The sequence below is a fragment of the Fundulus heteroclitus genome, unplaced genomic scaffold (genome assembly GCF_011125445.2).
Source record: "Fundulus heteroclitus isolate FHET01 unplaced genomic scaffold, MU-UCD_Fhet_4.1 scaffold_930, whole genome shotgun sequence".
Classification (NCBI taxonomy): domain Eukaryota; kingdom Metazoa; phylum Chordata; class Actinopteri; order Cyprinodontiformes; family Fundulidae; genus Fundulus; species Fundulus heteroclitus.
The window spans coordinates 1-22,871 of record NW_023397396.1 but is presented as its reverse complement, the minus strand read 5'-3'; the positions used below and the strand labels follow the sequence as shown (position 1 = coordinate 22,871).

Here is a 22,871-nt window from a genome sequence, read left to right as displayed (position 1 = left end):
GTTAACTGTGACATCATCCAGAGAAGACGGCTCACCCGCTACTACCATCTAATGTAGAACAGATTACTAGATCAATGTGTGCTTCTGTGCTTTTTTGTTTCTCTTGTTGTGTCTCTATTCTGTCTTCTGTAACCCCAGTCGGTCGAGGCAGATGACCGTTCATACTGAGCCCGGTTCTGCCGGAGGTTTTTCCTTCCCGTTAATGGGTGGTTTTTCTTCCCACTGTCGCTTCATGCTTGCTCAGTATGAGGGATTGCAGCAAAGCCATGTACAATGCAGATGACTCTTCCAGTGGCTCTACGCTTCCCCAGGAGTGAATGCTGCTTGTCGGGACTTTGATGCAATCAACTGGTTTCCTTATATAGGACATTTTTGACCAATCTGTATAATCTGACCCAATCTGTATAATATGATTGAACTTGACTTTGTAAAGTGCCTTGAGATGACATGTTTCATGATTTGGCGCTATATAAATAAAATTGAATTGAATTGAATTGAATTTTTCAGCTAGAGCAATTTGTTCGAGATCGTTTTTAGAGGATTTTTGAAATTCCCCAAAAATCGCCTTTATATCATAATTTTTTACACCTTAATTAAAATATTTCCAGCAAAAACCGATACCAAGTCTTCTTCCCCTATCCGTTAAGAAATAAACGCAGAAAAGATTACGTCTCTACCATTTACGAATAAGGAGATATGGAGCGTTGTGCGAGGCAAAGTTCTCCATTATAACCCAATGGGACATATTGTGAGCAAAGTGTCTGCACTTCGGTAGACTGGCCGCTGCAGGTGTGTCAGTGAGTTTCCATGACGACGGAACTCTGAGGGCCAGAGGGAGACGCTCCATTAAGATAGAATGGCAACTTTCGACGCTCACCGCAGTTGCTGTGATTAATGTAGGAATCTGAAATTCGCACAGTCACTTCCTCTTGACATTTTAAAATTTTCAAGTGACTTTCAGCTATGTGTCATTTTTCTGTCCCATTTTGGATTTCACATGCTTTCCTATTGGGCCTTTGCTTCCAACAGGACCTGGCATGATGCCCAGACACGACCCAATTGGCCAATACAGCACCACCCACCTCTGGGAAATGGCACTACACACCATTTTGGTCAAATGTTGAGTTCTGGGCCCGGATGTGGTGAGGCTGAGTTGCTAAAGGAGGCCAATCTGACCCATGAACTTTGGTGACCTTTGGTGGCATTAAGTATTGGCACCCCTTTTTGAGGCACTTCCCAGTACAGGATTTGGACCAAACTGACAGAGTACAATCACCCGGTGATACTGAACACAACCATGTTAGCGGCTAACGGTTAGGATGTTGCTAATCGGAAGTAGCTCTAGGAAGCTCGGACAAACTTCTGCTTTACAGAGTCTGTACCTCCTCTATACGGAATGCTCCATAATAAATTTGGGCCTTGTCGCCTAAAGCATCCTTCTCTTCATTTCTCTCTCTCTCTCTCTCTCCTGTCTCTCTCTCTCTCGCTCGCTCCTTCTTCTCCTCTCTCTGACCTGTTTTCTCTCACCCATCCTCTCTCGTCTGCTTTTTCTCTCACTCGCTCTGACTCCTCCTGTTTCTCGCTCGGCCTTACTCCCCCTCTCTTTTGCTCTCTCACTCAGGCGCGGATTCTATGATTCTTCACCTTCTGTCAGTTATACCTGTTACGAGTGCTTCTGTGGAACGTGCTAACTGAAACCGTAAGGCAGTAAAAACTTTTCTAAGGTCAACAATGGGACCGGAAAGGTTTGTGGCTTTGCTACTTATGTATGTCCACAAGGACATTCATTTAGACATCAACAAAATCATACACATATTTGACCAGTAGCATCCCAGAAGGTTGACATTTGTTAACCCATTATCATCATCATAAAGTTGAAGGTGTTGGAGAAGAGAACAATAATCTTTGTCAAGTCCTACTGTTCTATTATAGGCTCGTGGCTTGACTTCACCATAGAAGTTAATTGATTTAACTTTAAAGGTTTTTTTTTCTCAACATAGTTCATCTCGTTAAAATATATTTTGTGAAAATAAAACTTCTTTATCATTTGAGCCATACCAAACAGTTCTAAGTCCTTGGGTCTTTGTAAGTCATTTTTTCTTAATATAGTTTATCTGTTTGAAATATATTGTTAAAATACATGTGCATTAAAAAAAATCCTTGATCACTTGAACCAACCAACCAAACTGTTCTTAAGTCCTTTGGTCTTTTTATTTCATTTTACTAAATAAATATAATTTCTGGAAATAAATAATTTCTTGGTATGATTATATGTTAAGGATACCTTTTTTCTCTTCAAACTACTTTTTAACCTTGTGCATGTTGTAAAAACCAAGAGATTTTGGCTTAAAAATCCTTTTTCAATTACAATAATGTAATCTTGCTAATTCCACTTGTTTTCATCCAATAAAGTGATTATCAATTAAAAAACCCTTAGATGAATAATTAGGATAGTGTGAAAGACTAAAGATGGCATTCTTTGTTTATTTAGCCTCACATTGTCTTGACGTGACCCTTGACCCCATGACCCTTAGGTGCGCACCCCCCTTTGAAAAATCCTGGATCCACCCCTGTCACTCACTCCTTCTCCTCTTCTCTTTCTACTATTCTTTTTTACTGCTCTTTCTCTCTCTCACCCATTCTCTCTCACCGGCTCATTCTCCTCCTCAGTCTCGCTTGCCCCTGCTCCTTTTCCTCCCTTTCTCCTGCACTCTTTACTGCTCCTTCTCTTTCTCACTTGCATCTTGTCCTCGTCTCTCTCATTAAGAGGATATTTAAACTGATTACATTATAAATCTGCGTTTCCTGTTCTAATTTTTTTTTCTTTTAATTGCTCATTAAACTTACTGCATGGTATAAAAATGGTTTATAAAGAGTGAATATATTGTCAATATATAAAATAAAAGACTATTGCCAACTATATCCAGATTTAATAAATGCTCCATCAGTAAATAAATTGATATTCAGCATATTGGGAACTATAAATAAATGATAAATACATCATAAATAAGTATATATAAATACATCATAAATAAGTGTATATATATATATATATATATGTATATATATATAATGTGGGCTGCCTTTGAGGAACTGTGGGGCTCAAACCCCTTTTGAACCCATAAATAAAAATAAACATGCAGTGTAGTATATATATCTGTAGATATACATATATCTACATCTCTCTAATTTCCGTTATTTTTTTCCCCACAAGCCTAATCTGCACATTAACTTTTTCTTTTTTCAGCTTTTCATCAAAGGGAGCCCACATTTCATTTAAAATTAGGGCAGTTTCGCCATCTTCGAAGAGGACGCGGACACTCTCCTCTTCTTCCCCTTCAATGACTCCAACAATAAAAGTGGATGTCCGCACTTCTTCTTTTGCCTGTGAAGAAAGAGAACATAACAATATTAGGCCACACATCAAACATTAAAGCACCGTGTTGAAGTTGACAAAATTTTCTCTTAGCTCATGGCCTTGAGGTTTTCCAAAATTAGTACATTTTAAGATAACCATTCCTTATTCTCCCATTATGGGAAAATATGGGTGTGACAGATTTATGAAAAGCATGGGTCGGCAACCCGTGGCCCGCGAGCCCTCAAAGTGTGGCCCGTGGCCCCCTCCCTATTAAGCAATGTTAAAGTGGCCCGCCAAAAAAAAAAACAAAAAAAATTCACTGGAGCTGTCCATGGTGATTCTAGCACCAGGGACCGAATACCTGAATCAATTTTATTACTGTCATGTATATAATAAATGCTTAGTCTTACAAAGGGCTTATAAAACAACACAGTTAAACCACACACGATTTGAACACATCAGGCACGGGCAACAGAATCACTGTCTAAATTATCAGTTCTGCCATTTCTTCGAGCCTTTACAAATACATACGGCCTTTTTAGAAACAATCAAATTAAACAGTAATTTAATCTTGTGATAGTCACTACTCCAGAACAACTCAGGCATTTGTGTCAGCATTTCATCAATCAACCCGTCAACATGTAGAAGAGTATAATAAATTAAATGTCTTAATTTTTTTACTTCTAAAAGTGTGTTCACATTGCAGTGACGTATTCACTACGTTTGTGTGCTCTCACTTTGTGCTCAAAATGAATGCATCATTGGTCACAATATGATGATTTTGCATTGCATTCTGGACATTTTATACTCGGCTCAGTCACTTGAGGATTAACAGATGGATCCTTGATCAGTTAGCCAAATGGAGGATGTCAGCCCTGGAGAATGTAAGGAATTAAATCCATTGGAACAGCACTTTGTGCGGCTTTGATGTCATGAACAACTTTGGGGTCAAGAGTTGAATCAAGCCCCCAATTGAAAGTGGCACCTTTCCCAAGAACCTGCAACTTAAATCTGCTGTCAGGTGTGCAAAAGAGATTCTCCAAAGTTCATGAAACTTTTTTTTCAAATCGTTTCCTAAACAATAAAACTTAGATATTAATACATTCATTACAAAATACCTTGATCTTGGTCAATGCGGTGCTCTGGAGTTGGGCTCCGTAGCTGCTTGTCGCAGCCTTTACATGGCTGATGGTGACTGTGTCCCCCACAGCCATCGCCACCACTGCCGCTTCCCGCCAAAGGCTGATTGGGATGATATGCTGGTCCTACAAAGTGGCACAATATCATGCACATGATTCTAAGGCAATGATATTAAAACACATTCAATAATTCCAAACATTTTTCGAAGTTTCAAATTGTACATTTACTGTATAAGAAAGGTACTAAAAACATAACTATTACAGGATTGATGCATCAAAGAATGGATACAAATTTAACAAAGGAACAACAGATGTACCTTGGATGTTATCATTTCAAGGCTATGAACAAACTATAAATTGGATAGTTTACTTCCCAGATTCTAGCCTAAAGTTCCAGTCCCAGAGGAACATATAATCCAATATTATTTAGAGCTATGCTGGACACATAAGTAAAAAAACGTCTAAGTTGATTTTTGAATAACCGCACATGCTCATGTCAAAGAAGCAACAAAGTACAATCTGGTCTTATTTCTTTATACTGAGTCCTTCCTCTTCTTCTCAGAAACCTATAAGCAGTTTGCTTCCTGGAGTTCTCAGCCATTTTCACATTATACAGTGTGAGCAGCAGAGCTAAAAAGAATGACTGAAAGTAAAGCTAACCACATACATAAACACTAGGGCCCAATCCCAAACCAGCCCCTAAACACCACCCATACATGCAGTAACTCTCCATTTGCCTGTTCCTGCGGAGGCTCCACCATATTAAGGGCCATCGCAAAGAACATGGTGGGTAGGGTGAGTGGACAGTTCTGGCCTTAACTGGAAATGGGCCTAGAAGTGTGCAGCAAGATTAAATTAATAAGGAGCTTGCACACACATTGGAATTATTGTAGCACAATGATTGGCACATGGGACTACAGATAGTTCAGGGGATACCCAAGGAAGTCCAAGCAGAGAAAGGTTGTCCATAATATATATTTTACAGACATTTACCTGTTTAATTCGAATATTTTTCAGTGGTATCTTCTGTTTTATGGATCCCACAGCCTTTACTGCAGATACCTAAAGAAACATAGATGTAAGCATAATATATATTTACGCTGAAGCACACACTATATATATGTGTGAAACATATACACACACGCACACACACACATATATATGTGTATATATATATATATATATATATATATATATATATATATACATATATATGTGTGTGTAGGGTGGATATATATATATATATATATATATATATATATATATATATATATATATATATATATATATATATATATATAAAACCATCCATCCATTTTCCAACCCATTTAATCCCTCATAGGGCCGCGGGGGTTGCTGGTGCCTATCTCCAGCGTTCCAGCGCGAGAGGCGCGGTACACTCTGAACAGGTCGCCACTCTGTCGCAGGGCATGTATATATATATATATATATATATATATATATATATATATATATATATATAAAGAATATCTGTGCCTACCTCAACCACCTCCCCCTCCACTGTTATGAGGGTCGTTGTCCCCAGACTGGCACTTAGTGATGTGATTGGGGAGGGGGGCTCCAGCAGTTCCGTTGCTCTTTGCTTTAGGTGCTCCTCAACTTTCAGCATTGAGGCCCGGAAGAACTGAGTCCTGCGTGTTATATTGATTTGGAAGGGTGGGCCCCTGTCCCCTTAGCTCATGCCCTTTCAATATATACGAGGACCCTTCTTTAACCCTCCCCGTAAACTCCTCAAAGAGGGTAACTGCTGTCACTGAATTACCATTGGTTATTGCAGCCATTTTATTTGCCTTCACCACTCCTGGCAAGGCTGTGTTGTCAGTAAATGTCCAAGATAAGACCTTGGGCCTATCTTGGAGCTTAACAACAAAAATATGTAGGGGGGGGAGTGTTTGATATGGAGTCTCTGGACGAGTATTTAAGATCTTTGCAAGAGCCATTCTAGAAGACAAAAGAAAAAAACAATTTTTTTTAAAGTCTTTAAAGTTCTACATGATTTTGATTTTTTTTAAAACATGTCAAATGAATGTGTCTTAAAACCAAATGTACATTTCAAGTCATAGTAAGTAATAATGATAACTATTGGTCAAAATCAGAACAGCACATATACAATGCCTTTCAAATTGACCAGCTATTTGCTCTACGCTGTGTTAATGCTGTGAATCTTCAGTCAGTTTATACTTCAATGTATGTATGTCAGTCAGTCAGTGTCTCTCTCTCTTTAAAAAAAAAAAAAAAAAAAAAATATATATATATATATATATATATATATATATATATATATATATATATATACACACTGTTTTTTTCACTAATGTCTGACGCCTTCCTGGAGCAGATGCCATTTTTTTGAGAAGTCACAATGACTTGGAGATGCGGACGTGTATCTCTCTGTCTAATATCAGAAAAATCCCATTAAAATCCCAATAAAAATATAAATAAGTTATTTTGATCTTACTTGTGAAAAATGATCCCTTGAGCCCTGACTTAAATAGTCCCTTGATTTAAACAAAAATAGGCCGCACAGTGCTGAGGCATTTTTAGGGTGTTCAGCTTGAATCAGCAGGATTGGGTAGCAGGTCGACCGCCCCAAGATGGCGGCCGTAAGTCCTGCAAAGGTTGACTCTCTGTCAAATTATTTTTATGAGAAATTATGAATAGACTTTATGATTTAAATTAAGCATTCTAGTTTTGTTTTAGTGTACGTCTTCCTCGGTGCCGGTTTAGCAGAGAGAAAATTGGGTAGGTTATAGTTGTGGGGCTCCTCTTAAAATAAGGTAATGATTCCTGCATCAACAGGTGGCTAATGATTAAAACAGCTGGTGGTAATTAACGGACGATGACTTTACCAGCGCGAGCCACCAAAATGCCCCGCAACATATAATACAAAAAAAAAAACTTTTCAGCTTTACTAGTGTAAAACTCCAATTCATAACGTATAAATAATGTATAAATGATTGGACAGGTTGAAAAATTTAGGGTAATAATAAATGGCTAAGAGTTGAACTCAACAAAGTTAAATTTGGATAAAAACCTCGACAAAACACACTTGCTCTGTTAAAATTTCGCTTAGTTTGAAGTAAAAACAGCCTGGAATTTTTTTTTTTTCAGTTTAACATTAATTTTGTGATTTGGTATATTAACCGAGTTCTATTGTCCATATGCCCACAGGCTGCCTTACCTAACTTTGTCCTTCTGCTTCGGCGCCGGTACAAGATTTGCTCGGTTGATTAGATCTAACGGTTAACGGGTAGGAGATTGGTTCAAGAACAGTTAATATTGTTGGAAATTCTAGAAAAACCAAAGAGTATCATTTAATCTAGGTAAAAAAAAATCAGACTGTCAAAGCGAACAATTCCTACCAACAGTACTGAATGGAGAGCATGTTAAAATTGTATTTTGAAACGTTTGACAGTCAATGACACTCAATTCATGATTAATTAAACCCGAAATTTCCAAGTGTTCATTAAACGCCTCTCTAGGGCTTGTCCCGTCTTACGGAGATGACCGTTATATGGTAGGGTGGCGCGTGCACCTCAAAATTGCCTGTGATCCGCCATAATAAAACAGAAGAAGAACGTTAATGTGCTACCGCTCTTCGGACTGGTGAGTTGACGCTGCTCTCTTCTACAAAGACACATTTTATAAACCTTCTGATACTTTTTGTGTTGAAATGAATACATAATTAGTTTCAGTGCAACGGTGACATAAAAACTGAAACTGTAAAGTTTTTCAAATCTCTTCGTAGGTGATATTTCAATTCGCTGAGTAATTGCTACCGTTAGCTAACGGTTAGCATTGATTTTGCTATAAAGCTAGTATAGGCGGTTTACATTAGTTTCTGAGAACTTTCCTCACGGTCAGACAAACATCTGTTGTCTATTAATCTAATATGGAACCGCATGTGCTGGTCTTAAGGTTGAGTAAACAGCCGGCCTGGTCTCTTTTCCATCAACTAAAGTCAGAAAGGGTCTGCTACATTGCCGGTTTAGCGGCTTCATTGCTCAGTTGTGTCTTGCTGGCCTGTCAATGTTAAGGCTCTAATGTTGTTTGGGTCATCACTGTGAAATTAAACCATGAAGAGTCGTTGATGTCCCATTTGCAAGTGATTGTAATCTCTGGTGTTGAGAGCTGACAGATTGCGTCTGGGCAGGAAATACTTTACAGAAAGACATTGGGGGGGGAGGGGGTGGTGTATCTACAGACAGCAAAAAATGTGCATTGTTGCCTGTTGTGATGAGCTATGTGATTTTTTTTTTTTTTTTTTTTTATTTGTTGCCTTAGATGACTATATACAACAATACTGTTTGGGACAATGAGATATATTTGAAATCTTTATACTGACATTTGTGTATTGTGTCATTTCATGATGCTTCTCAATCCAGGTAGAACAAAAAATTTAATTCCTCTGGATGTTTAAACAAAAACTCCTCAAACGTTTTGACTCTTTTTTTGGAGAGAAGTTTCAAGAACAACTGTCCAGAGAACTTAATAGGCTCTTTTTATTATTATGTAATCTCTGTTTTTACTGAATACAATTCTAATACATGTTTTCTTCTCTCCTCAGGTGTCTTTTTGGCCCCCTCTGGCAGAGCGTACCAGTCGCTCTTCCCGTTTCTTGGTTACTGTTGAGCTTTTGGGTCGCTCATCCCCTATTTCTTGGTTACTGTTGAGCTTTTGGGTCGCTCATCCCCTATTTCTTGGTTACTGTTGAGCTTTTGGGTCGCTCATCCCCTTTTTTTGGGAGACTGTTGAGCTATTCACTAGCTCTTGCCCTGTTTTCTGGTTATCATTTCTAGAGCTTATCAGTAGCTTTGCCCTGTTTTCTGGTTATCATTTCTAAAGCTTATCAATAGCTCTTTACTTGTTTTCAGTTACAATAAATTTTTGGTTTTGGTCTACTGTTTCTCTAAAAACCTGGTTCTTGGAATTTTAAGTTCATTAGAAAGTTCCCTGTTTTGTGAAACTTGAAGTTTATCAGTAACAAAAAAATACACCTTTTATTTTACCATAACACCATATTTGTACTAAAGTTAAAAGATTCAGCTTGTGTTTACAGTTTAGAACAAAACACTAAGTTTGGTTTACAAATAGAAATATTTTGATTAAGACATAACGTCTTTTTTCAGTAATATAAGCAGTCTGAAATTCTGTAAAGAAAACGATATATCTAAATAGCTTCTTCCAACCAATTTCATATTTCTGTTTAATAAAATATACAAATATATGCAAAGTTTCTCAGTTAATCTGTTGTTTTTTCTGTTGTAGTTGGAGATATTGAATGTATTTTTTTGGTATTCACATCAAAAAAAGGTTCACTGAGAACAAATTGCTGTTTCCTGACTGCTGAGAAATATCCACACTTTGACTACAGGAAAAGTCTAGTCATCACCTACCATCTTATTGCTGCGTTTGCTTAAATTTGGGAGAAATATAACAGAAAATATAAATTTTACTGGAAAGTGAAGCAGATTTCATAGGAAGTCACTTGTACACAATTATCATATTTAATATTTGATAACATTGAAGTGATTTTGCAGTACAAAACAGTTATATATTGTCCTTGTGCTTTTTTTCACTTTATAGACGATAAGCTTATTTGAATAACTAAACACAGAGGTAAAACACATTAACTTCAAATAAAACGTGTAATTTGGAAGATATAAGTTTCTTTCCTTGACTTAATTTAGGATTTTACAGAGATCACACATTTCAAAGACTATATTAACTTTAAGTTTACCCTGATATTTACCATATTGAATAAAACTTGCTTTGCAGAAGTAAGTTTGTTGGCGTTTCCAACTTAAAGATCAGATTTTTTGCAGTCTGTTTATAGCAACTAATTGAAATAACATGCCTAGAAAAAGCCAGCGGTCCCAGTCTCAGAAGCTCAGGAGGCAGCAGGAGAAGGACTGGATAGATGTTTGCCAGAGCAGTGAGATTATAAATGAGTTGGTTTCAACAGCTCCAAGTCCACAAGTCCAGCATGAAAATTTACTTCGAGATGCAGTGTCTGGTGTGGTAAAAACCTTTCAAACAGCGTCTGTCCCTGATTCTAAAGTGCAGCAGATTATCCAGATTGAACCTCAGGTAACAGTGGTTGAAAGTAAGCTTCAGCACCATGGAGAGTCCCAAGAACCATCTGATGAACCAGCCATGACCTGTGAAGCTCGGCGATCAGTGAGCAGCATCTGTGCGTCCAGAAGTCAGGCCTCCTTTAAATATGGGAACTACAGAAATAAGCAATGTGCAGCTAATAGTTTGGTTTTCCTTTCATTTGTCCATGAAGACGAATTCATCACCAGAGCTGATCTTAACAGTGTGTTAGATAAAGGTCATGCTGTGTATTCAGCTGTTAGAAGGGTTCATGTGAACAGTGTCTTTCTAGCATTTGATGAGCTCCCTGCTCTGGTTAAAAGTCGTAATCATGAGTATCAAGTGGACAAGTCTCTGTTTGGTCATTATGGAGTATTTGATGGTAACCAACACATTCCAAGCTTGGAACAAGGTCTGCGGTGTTTGACATCAGAGGTCCAGTACGCTATACTGTTCATTGCATCAACATGTATTGCAGTTTGCAGGCTGAGTTCTGGTGAATATGCATATTTTGACCCTCACTCACGCAAGTCTACAGGAATGCCCATGCCTCAAGGTGTAAGAGGTGGGAAAGCTGTCATGCTGAAATTCAGTCATCTTTGTGACATGATTGACAGGATTAAACGTCTGTATAGAATGTTTAACATTGTTCCACATTGCCAATATGAAATACAGCCAATTACATTTAACAGTCAAAATGTAGCAAACCAAAGAAATTCTATGGAAACCTCAGAACACAGACAAACCGCTACAAGTGTTGTAGAACCAGCTTTGGCTGAACCTTTCCATAAATTCAAGCTCCCAAATATCTACAGAACAGATACAAAACATTGTGCAGGAAACATTTATTGAGGGAAACAGTTGGAGCGACGTCACCCAGAGGGGACTCTTCAATGAGACTCTATGTGCCGAGACGAGCCATTGTTCCTCTGATTATTTGATGAAGCAAACACTGGTATCATCTAGGAGAGAACACACGTAACATCACATGCTGTGTCTCACAATGATTCAAATGAAGCATCCTGCTCAAGAAAGACAGTTTGTGGAAACATTTCTCAGTCTGCATTACAGGAAATTTCACATAAAATGTTGAAAACGTAACAAACAACAAAAGATAAAAGTCAAGAGAAGATTATTGGTCCAACTAAAACTTCAACAAAGCAACAAATCTGACCAGGAAACCAAACAAAAATGTGCACAAAAGTAAACTGTATACACAAAAGTATAACAGAATGTTGTATAAGAGAAAAAAGATGGTTTTCAAGAAAAAAAGAAGGCACAAATGAGGATGATCTATAAGAAAGGGAGCAAAACAGAATTAAAAAAAGAGAACATATCAAAAAGTTGTATAAAGATGTCCTAAATTTAGAGAGAAACAAAAAGAATTTGTTAGAGCTTACAGGGAGTCTTTGTATTCAGAGAAAAGCAGAGAGAACATGTTAGAAGAGCTTACAGGGAGTCTCCTGTATTCAGAGAAAGCAGAAAAAAACTTGTTAAAAGAGCTTACATGGAGTCTCCTGTATTCAGAGAAAAGAAGAAAGAACTTGTTAGAAGAGCTTACAGGGAGTCTCCTGTATTCAGAGAAAAGAAGAAAGAACTTGTTAGAAGAGCTTACAGCGAGTCTCCTGTATTCAGAGAAAAGAAGAAAGAACTTGTTAGAAGAGCTTACAGCGAGTCTCCTGTATTCAGAGAAAAGAAGAAAGAACTTGTTAGAAAAGCTTACAGGGAGTCTCCGATATTCAGACACAAGCATAAAGCTCACATGAGGTCTTATGCTTCTACACTGTATAAAGAAAGTGAAGCATTTCAACAGAAAAAAAGGACTTATGTCCTCCAACGTTATGGAGACAAAAGATTTCAGCAACAACACAAGAACAATATGAGAGACAGAATGAGAGAAAGATACTGGAATAATTATTCATTTAGACAGATGCATAATGTCAGGTCTGGTATGACAATAAAAGAAAGTATCGTCATATGCATCGACCATCTGAAAGCTTACAATGTCAGCAGGATAACCAGCTTAATCAACGACGCCATTTCTCTGTTCAGAGAGAACATTAAGTCAGCACCATCTTATGTCTGTACTGTTTGTCTAAAAGCAAGTTTTTCCTAATCAGGTTAAAATCTGTAACAGAACAAGTTATTCCAAGCACCAACTTGTAGCTCAGCGATGTCTAACGGGGAAATTTGTCCATGTGTGTGATGAAGCATGTAGTGATCGCTGCAGCTTTCCTGGTGAGAGAAAAAAAGAGTACATCTGTCACACGTGTCACAGTTCACTCAAAAATGGATGTATGCGAGGCTTGCTGCTGCCAACAAATTAGAACTGCAGGATATTCCAGCTGAACTACGTGATCTGAACATTTTGGAGAGAGACATCTGATTGCCAAATGCATACCATTTGCTAAGATCATCCCGCTTCCTAAAGGCAGACAAAGACTCATACGTGGTAATGTGGTGTGTGTCCCATCTGAGGTCCAAGAAACGGTTAACAGTTTACCCAGGCTGAGAAGTGAGTCCCAGGTGATGAGAGTCAAACTGAAAAGACGGCTGTGCTACAAAGGTCATCAGCTGTTCCAGACTGTCACGTGGTCTAAACTGATCCAAGCGCTACGAAAACTAAAGCAGATTCATCCACAGTACGGCGATATTGAGATCAGAGATGATGCATTGCTCTGTGATCCAACATTACCTGATGAGGAAAGTGGTGATGAAGCCAGCATGGCGCGTGATGATTATGATGAAGCTGATTTGATGGAAATTGACAGGTATGAACAAGATGCACTGTGTGAATCTGAGTCTGACAGTGAAACAGATACTGATAGGTCATCATGTGATGAACAACCAGAGGAACCAGAAAGTAATCAGCAGAATGGAGGTTTGCTTTAGAAAGTTGTCTTCAGCCGGTCGACATTTCAGAGGAGATTATGTGTTTCAGTGACAATACATACTGTGTTGCACCTGCTGAACGCAATAATCCTTTTGAGCTTCTTCAGAACTCCACATCTGGAAGCAATGTCGTTTCCTACGCAATTTCCTAACAGTTTGAACACTTGGAGGAAGCAAGGACTGTAAAAATCTCCCAAGCTCTTACTTCAAGTCAAGGCTTTTCCCACATTGATGGAAGGTTTGCAAAAGATGCAAATTATCTGTTTTCGCTCAGTTTGTTACTGAAATACACCTGGCTAATTCCAGCATGACAATACAGCTGAGGAAGGTAAAACCATGACCAAAGATGGACGGACAATAACATCAGGAATGTTGCAAAGTAAGACAGAAGTAGAAAAGCTGGTTAGAAATAAAGATGCAATCAGATTATGCAGCCACTCAGAGGAACTCCAGCTTACTGGGAGAAACCACAAGAGACCTCTTCAGTATGCTTCGTCAGCTGGGAACGCCTCAGTTTCTTCCTTACCTTTTCTGCTGCTGAGATGCGATGGCCTGAAGTGATTCAAGCTATAAAGAGACAGCAAGGTGAAGAAGGTGATTTTGAAGCACTTGACTGGTCAGAAAAGAGTGACATTTTAAGATCCAATCCAGTTACCACCATGCGAATGTTTGATAAGCGTGTTGAAGCGGTTGTTTCAGAGATCTGCTTTTTTCTCCTGCAAACCTCTTGGGGAAATTGAGGATTTTCTTTACAGAGTTGAGTTTCCAGCACAGAGGTAGCCCGGCATATTCACATGATGGTTTGGACAACAGACAAAATAGAGGTGGATGTCAATGATGATCAGACTGTCTGTAACTTCGTGACAGATTACATCTCAGGTCGACTGCCTGACCCTGAAAAACAACCTGAACTTTTCAAGAAAGTCACTGAACTCCAGAAGCACAGCAAAAAACACACAAGGACTTGCTTTAAGAGTGTCAACTCTGGTTGCAGATTTGGATTTCCTAAACCACCAGTCACACGAACATATGATTGTCAGACACGATGAACTTCAGACACTGAAGCTGCAAAAAACAAACTCAGACCAGTATTGGACCTGCTGAATGAACCTGAAGCTGCTTCTCTAACTATTGAGCAGATTCTGTCACGATGCAACTTGACAATGTCTGAATATGAGCAAAGTCTCCACGCATGAACAAAAAGACTGCCATCATTCTGAAACGTGACCCAACAGGACTGTTGGATCAATAATTATAACCAACACCTGCTTGAAGCCTGGGATGCCAACATAGATGTGTCCTTCATACTGAATGCCTATTCATGTATTCAATATCTTACTAAGTACATCACTAAGAAGGAAAGTGAGCTTTCTGACTACCTGAAAACAGTTATTGATAACTCTGACAAAAGCACTGTGAACGAATGTGATGAAATGAGAGCTGTGATGCAGGCCTATTCAAAGAAGAGAGAAATCAGTGCTCAGGAGTGTGTAACTCGAGTCTGTGGCTTGAAAATGAAAAAATGCTCCTGCAGTGTTGTCTTTGTACCAACTGATGATAACCCAGTGAAAATGAGCCGTCCGATGAGCTTCCTGGCAAACAACCGATGAAAGTGATAACATTTGGATGACAAGTTTGGGAGATAAATACAAATGCAGACCTGAGGACAGAAGAGTATGAGGAAATGTCCCTAGCTGATTCTGCTGCTTTGTGCCGGTTTGTGAGTGGTCCAAATCCAAAAAATGGTGTTCTTCCTCTCCTAAATGAGCTTGGATTTGTACAGAACGAAAAAATGAGGAAAGCAGCCATAATCAGATATAACCACTGTTCAGAGCAAAAGGATCCAGAGCAATATTATGGGCGATTGCTGAGACTTTACCTTCCACACAGATCAGAGCAGGACTGAAACCACAGAGGGTACCAAACCTATCAGTCCTTCTATAACTCTGGTTGGATCGACTTCCATGTTCAGAACACAGTGAGTCTGTAAGAAGAGTGTTGTCAAAAGAACAAAGACAAGTATGAGGAAAAACTCTGAGGAGATTGAGAGTTGCAGTGGAAGAATTTGAACAAAACAGAGACAATGTGGTCGATGGAATGGTGCAATCTGGCCCCCCGAAGATGAACTTGTGAGGTTACAGTGTGATGAAAATCTGCCTGAGAGAAATGTAGATGATGAAAACGAACAGGAAAATGTGCCAGATTACAATTGTCAGTCAATGCTGTAACAGAGGTCAGGGCCATCAGACAGCAACCTGCAGTTGATCCAGCTGTGTTACGCACAAGTGTACCAGAATCTGAACCAGAAGCAGGTCTGTGTGTTCTCTGCTGTTAGACACTGTGTATACATCGTGTTTGTGGCTGAACCAGATCCATTTTACTTCTATATTAATGGCGGTGCTGCAGGGACTGGAAAGTCACATCTGATTAAAGTATTCACTCTGAAGCATCAAAGATCCTGAGCAGACTGCCTGCTAATGCAGAGGAGGCTGACATTTCAACCCAACTGTCTTATTGACATCATTTACTGGCACAGCAGCTTTTTCTATCAATGGTTGCACGTTACATTCACTACTCAAACTACCCAGAAGTCTGAAACCCCCCATTCAAGGACTTGGTAATCAACTGGATGAAGTCAGATCTGAACTTATCAATGCAGAAATTATTGTTATTGATGAGATTTCAATGGTTTCAAAGCCCCTTTTTGCTTATGTGGATGCAAGACTGAAACAAATTAAAGGCTCTCAAAGACCTTTTGGTGGAATGAGTGTGCTCTGCGTAGGGGATTTTTTTCAGATTCCACCGGTACGCCAAACAAAACCTCTGTGCGTGTTTGACCCTGAACACATGACCTATGGCAAGAACATTTTCACATGATCACACTTACTGAGATCATGCGTCAGAAAGATGATGTTGCCTTTGCAGAGATGTTGAACAGGATTCGTGTAAAAGAAAAGACAGATGAACTTTCTCAGAGTGACAGAGAATTGCTATCACAGGCTCTAACTCTACCAGAACACTGTCCAGTCGAGGTCTTGCACATATTTGCTACAAACAAGGATGTGGAAGCCCATAACACAGCTACGCTGGAGAAGCTTCATTCAAACCTGATCAGGATTGATGCAGATGATTTCCAGAAGGATCCACGTACAGACAGAATGGCAAGAAAGGAGAAACCATTTACAGGTGGGCGAAATGATTTACCTGACACTCTCAATGTGCAGAGGGAGCTCGTGTCATGCTGACCAGAAACTTGGACACATTGAACGGCTTGGTCAACGGTGCGTTTGGTCAAACTGATGAAAGTGGTGAGATCTGAAAATGATGGGACACATCATTAAACTTGGCCTTAGAATGGACAACCAGCAGTCGTTGAGAAGCAAACGAAGTGGTGGTGCAGCATCGGATGATCTGGTTTACGTCGAAAGGTCAGAGGAAAATCTGAAATTTAAAGGTGTGGTACGCAGACAGTTTCCTGTAAAGCTAGCTTTTGCATGCACAATTCACAAAACCTAGGGTCTCACTACACAGCGAGCTGTTGTTTCATTGAAGAACATTTTTGAACCAGGTATGGCTTACGTTGCTCTCAGCAGGGTCACATCTCTCAGTGGACTGTACTTATTGAACATGGATGAAAACAAGATTTATGCCAATCCTGCAGTTACTGCTGCCCTTCAGAACATGCAACAAGCCAGTTTTGAAGAAATGATGCCCCTTCTTCAGGTCAGAGAAACAACCTGCAGAGCTGACACCCTAACACTGATCCATCACAACACAGAAGGTTTGCCATCTCACATCAGTGACATTAAGAGTCATCATGAACTGTGTCTAGCAGATGTATTGTGTCTAACTGAAACTCGCCTGCAAGGATCTTTTCTTGCAGATGTCTTCATTGGATGGGTGATTTATGTATTATTGTCTGGCCTAATCCTGCTCGCTACTAAAGGCCCAATTTTACCCCGGTTAAGATTTGGACAATAAAATAAGGAATCATTGATCAGAGGTAGAACGGGTTCAAATACATAGTTAATTCATAGAAATTAAATATGGAGACAGAGTACATAACCATTAAAGATGTTGTTCTCACGGTGGATAAGTCTTTCTGTCTGAAGTAAGTTTTACCAAGACATTCCTTTATCACTTTAAAACTCCTCCTGCAAGCTCAGAGGGAGGATGATGACCCCCCTCTAATGCTGACCACCCCCTCAGGGCAATAAACTCCATGTTTATCTTACGCTGGAGCAGGAAAGGACAGACCCAGCTTGCTTTCCTCAGTAACCCTAACTAAGATATATTTTTAATTCTCAACAATGGCTACAACATGTTCAAACGCAACAGACACCTGTCTTACACCAACTTTCCCCGATGGCCAGCAGAAAGGTGGTGGATTGCTGTGTATCTGAAGAATCATTTTAAGGTTCAGGAGAAACAGTACATACATAATGTCACTGATCTTGAGTTTTTGGTCTTAAAAGTCCAGGCTCCATTTCTCTGCAGTTATTGCTGTTGTGTACAGACCTCCAGACTAAGCGTAAGACATTCATGCAAAACCTGGTAAGTCTTCTAGAGTCACTTGAGATAATGGACTGTCACCAATCATTGTGTGTGGAGATTTTAATGAGAACCCAGCTACTTGAAGGAAGAAAACCCATTTTGGAGTGTTTCAGTCCAAGGGGTATGCACAGCTGATACTCTGCCACCACAGACAAAAAACACTGCTTGACCTGATTTTCATTTCTCGGCCCCAGCAAAGTCTCACCTCCGGTGTCCTGAGAACATATTACAGCTACCACAACCCTGTTTTCTGCGTACTGACATCTTCATAAAGCTGTACGGTGAGTTTGAAGTTAATTAAAAGTCATGCTTATTACCTAATATTTTTTTTGCTATCATGAATGGTTAAATATTTCTATAGTATTAAGAATCATTAATACATCTGTTTAATTATTTATAAATAAAACAAGACTGAAGGTAAATGTTTTCTGTAAAAAATAAAAAAACACTACTTTTTTGCCTCAGATTAAAAAAAGGCATCAGAAAATAATGTCTCAGAAAAAATCATTACAAGAAATGTTTTCAGGAAAAAAATATTAAGAAGAAATCAAAATAAAAGGTCCCTGAAAAAAGGCAAACTTCCGAGTAAAATATTGCCTTTTTTTCTGAGACCTGAAGATGTCATAAAATGTAAATCATGCTATGACCAGTTTCCCAAAATACAAAGTCACATTTGCTTTTAATGACCAATCAATCATCAGTGCAAGGTTGTATTATTGCTAATATGTTTTTTGTTGTTGAATCATGAAATCAGGATAATGGGTATCATTATTTTGTAGAAGCAATCTTTTTTATGTATAAACATTGTTCTCGATCAAGGAGTATTTTAGAGTCAATACATATTTTTGCTAAGACAATTTAAAGATTACACCAACCTGATCAGTATGAAAATGTACAGTTTTTATATCTACATTCTGACTTGGCCTTTACCTGGGTGGGTTGGTGGGGTAAAGGCCAAGTCAGAATAATCTGAGCAGCTGAAAAGCTGCTTAAAAACAAATGCACCAGTCAGTATGGTTTATGTGTAACCCATATTGACTGGTGTCAATTTAGAGAAACCAGTCTGGCACTCCATATTAGGATAGGTGATAGGGAATGGCTTGTGTTTAATAATGGCTTGTAACTTTATTTTGTGTAGATACATTTTACCTTGTCAGGTACGTCCCTCCTGTCTCTGTGACCACAACTTCAAACTTTGCCAACGTCTGTGGAAACATCTCTGCACCATCTTTTTGAACTGTTAATCCAAACAAGACCCATCAGTGTTTGACCAGAGACATGACACATAGTTTATAGAGACTGCTGTTCTACGACCTACTACCCCAGTCTGTTTTAAAAGGCACAACACACCCATCAGTTGACCAATGGATAACCCAGACAACATCACCATAAATGATAAATCATCCAGACAGAACTCCTGTTCGGTCAAGGAGATGAGGGATTCAAGAAGCAAAAGAGGTTATTAATCTTTTCATATTATACATTATAATGTGTTGGTTTTTTATGTTTTAGTTTATATATAATATATATATATATATATATATATAATATTATATATATATATATATATATATTATATATATATATATATCTATATATATATAATAGATAGTTACCTATAGCAACGTGGAAGCCATTGATTTGTTTTCCTTTCTATTTTATTTACATTCTTCCTCTGCAGCTATGCCTGTCTTGAGGCAATCATCTTTTCACAGGCCAGCCCTTCAAAACCTCATTAATGAGGTGCAAGTGGGACTGACCAATAGCTAGGTGTCAGACAGCTTGGACTCTGGTTTTGTTATCAGCAGCCCTTTCTAAGATATTTGACAATATACACAAGCCTTATTTTGCTTGCTGATAAGCTTTAAATGATTGAAATTACTTTTTTGTCTGGATTTTGCAGAGCATGTTACCTCCATGTTACCTCCAAAGAACACGTTGGAGGTTTTGGTGTTGCTTCTGACCACAGTGGTTGGAACCAAGCTGTATCATGTCTACAATGACCAGACATGTTGCTGTAAGATGAAGTGCTGCCAAGCTGTCATTCCAGTCAGGTTTTGCCTTGTCTGTGTGGACTGAGGTTTTAAACGGAAGCCTTTAAGGTAATACTTTCTACTGTTTCATTCCTCATTAATACATTTAAAAACATGGTTAAAAATGTTTATGTTTGTCTTTCAGATTGCCCTCCAACTTTCTCTCTGATAGCAACATTGAACTGGTGAATGGAGGCAGGAGGTCAGGTTAAAATAGGTTTTGGTGATCTCATTTCATGTCTTATTAAAATGAACATTTTGGGACAAACTGCATATCCAGATTTAACAAAGAACACAGTTTTAAAACTGAACTAGGTTTAACACTTTTCATATAACAAAGCTAAAGATCGACACTTCCAGTATTGTCTATCTCTTTAGGAACTGTGCAGATTGTTTAGCAAAATTGTTAATTTATTTTTTTGTCCTTGACTATCGCTAAAGAATGAAAATATAATTTAACTGTAGTAGCTTAAAGTCATACAAACACATTGCATTAAATATTGTTTTACATTTGAATAATGTTTTAGATACAAGTTGTAGCACTATCTAATTGGTGACTGTTTGTTTGGTAACAAACATTTCTATTTCATACAAGCATTGCTATATAATCAATAGTAACACAAACATGTAACTATAAAAACGTGCATATAAATGTTTAATAAGGGCTACCGTTGAAATATCAGATGTGTTTGTGTGAATTCTGCCTTGTTTTGGGGGTGTCAGCTGGTGTGCAAGTTTTAAAGAGGCTTTTTACGAATGTACAAAGGCCAGGCTGAAATCTAAAAGGCTATTCAGTTTACTATTGTAATCATTCACAGCAAATTTCATCTGACCTAATTTAATAATTATCCAGAAAAAATAAAGTCCAGCTTATACAAGCATTTAGTGAAATTCGATGTTAAATAAATGAAGTCCAATGTGATCTTAGTTATGAAAATTAATTATTTTAGTGTTCATCCTTCACATTTGTGAAAAAGCTTTTCTGTCCACTAAATCCAGCTGATGCACTCACAAAAAGGAATTTTGTGGATAACTGTTACGGTTTTTCCGCAGGAACAATTTGTTCGGGAGTAGCAAATTTGCAAAATCCTGAAGACGCTTTGGACCTCCATCCCCCAAATTATCCACTTTTTTACATCGTCGCGTGCCTACACCGATTTTGTACAAACATAAAAAATGAGCAACATAGTCCTCAAAAGCCTGCTGATACTCAGAGTGAAAGAATTATTTGATATCTCTTATACTTTTTCACCTAGAGCGATTTGTTCGGGACTGTTTTTAGAGGATTTTGGAAATTCCTTAAAAAACCCTTTAGATCATAATTTTTTACGCCTTTATTAAACTTTTTACAGCAAAAAACGATAGCTTTTCTTCTTCCCTTATCCGTTACAAACTGAACGCAGAAAAAATTACGTCTCTACCATTTAGGGATCAGGAGATATGAAGCGTTGTTCGGGGCAAAGGTTCTCATTATAATCCAATGGGACTCATTGTGAGCAAAGTCTCTGCACTTCGGTAGACTGGCCGCTGCAGGTGTGCAGTGAGTTTCCATGACGACGGAACTCTGAGGGCCAGAGGGAGAGGATCAATTGAGATACAATGGCAACTTTCGACGCTCACGCAGTTGCTGTGATTAATGTAGGAATTGAAATTCGCACAGTCACTTCCTCTTGACATTTTAAAATTTCAAGTGACTTTCAGCTATGTGTCATTTTCTGTCCATTTTGGATTTCACATGCTTTCCTATTGGGCCTTGCTTCCAACAGGACCTGGCATGATGCCCAGACACGACCCAATGGCCAATACAGCACCACCCAATGTGGGAAATGGGGCTGCTACTGACCATTTTGGTCAAATATTGAGTTCTGGGCCCAGATGGTGTGAGGCTGAGTGTAAAGGAGGCCAATCTGACCCATGAACTTTGGTGACGTTGGCGACATTAAGTATTGGCACCCTATTTGAGGCACTTCCCAGTACAGGATGTGGACCAAACTGACAGAGTACAACACCCGGTGATCTGAGCACAACCATGTTAGCGGCTAATGGTTAGCGTTGCTAATCGGAAGTAGCCTTAGGAAGCTGGACAAACTTCTGCGTTACAGAGTCTGTACCTCCTATACAGAATGCTCCACAATAAGTTTGGGGCCTCGTCACGTAAAGCATCGCCAAGTTAGGAGGTGTCAAACATCCAATGCTTTTCAATGGGGGCCAAAACCCTTATACTCCCTAGAAATGCAGGCCCACATATGGCTACAGTATATTCAAGTTTGAAAATTCTACTTCTGCTTTGTTAAACGATTCAGTGTTTAGAATGAGTAGGAAATGTTGGTGCCTTTCCCTCGTTTTTTTCTTCTTTCTATCATTCAGCTATGTGCTTTCATGTTCAAATTCTCAACTCTTTTCAAAATTCTTCAACTTTTTCAACTTCTTCAACTTTTTTCAACTTCTTCAATGGCTTTTCAGCTATTTTTCTCTTCTTCAAAGATCTCTGCCTCTTTTGCTTAATCATTCAGCTATCTGCATCACAGTGCATTTTTCGCAGGAAATGCAAATTTCTAGTTATTCTGATAGGGAAACATCAGACAGGGAAATGTGATGTGGGGAAGATGAAACAGTGGAACATGATTTTGAATTGTAGGAAATGTTTGATGCAGAGAGAAAATTTAATCAGGAAACTTAGTAACATGAAAATGAAACTTGACATTGTCCATTACATGCAAAAGAATCACGAGGCAGTGAATCAGGTTATATTGAGTTTTTGAAACAGATTAGGTTGTA

At 38.6% G+C, this 22,871-nt stretch overlaps 1 protein-coding gene across 1 annotated transcript; it reads right to left on the bottom strand.

The window, feature by feature from the left end:
- Nucleotides 1–3,175: 3,175 nt before the first annotated feature.
- LOC110367615 lies at nt 3,176–6,534 on the bottom strand. Its single transcript, XM_036134902.1, has 4 exons — nt 5,999–6,534; nt 5,491–5,559; nt 4,477–4,623; nt 3,176–3,385 (listed from the first exon to the last, which is right to left on the bottom strand). The coding sequence occupies exons 1-4, from the start codon at nt 6,125–6,127 to the stop codon at nt 3,176–3,178; spliced, it is 555 nt and encodes a 184-aa protein (XP_035990795.1). The 5' UTR covers nt 6,128–6,534.
- Between the last annotated feature and the right edge of the window lie 16,337 nt (nt 6,535–22,871).

What these genes read in the sequence shown, in the direction of transcription:
- LOC110367615 (XM_036134902.1), bottom strand. Translation starts at nt 6,127, where the DNA reads ATGCTGAAAGTTGAGGAGCACCTAAAGCAAAGAGCAACGGAACTGCTG. An exon ending in AAAATATTCGAATTAAACAG is followed by an intron (nt 4,624 to 5,490) that starts GTAAATGTCTGT and finishes GCCACTTTGTAG; the next exon opens with GACCAGCATATCATCCCAAT. An exon ending in CCGCATTGACCAAGATCAAG is followed by an intron (nt 3,386 to 4,476) that starts GTATTTTGTAAT and finishes CTTTCTTCACAG; the next exon opens with GCAAAAGAAGAAGTGCGGAC.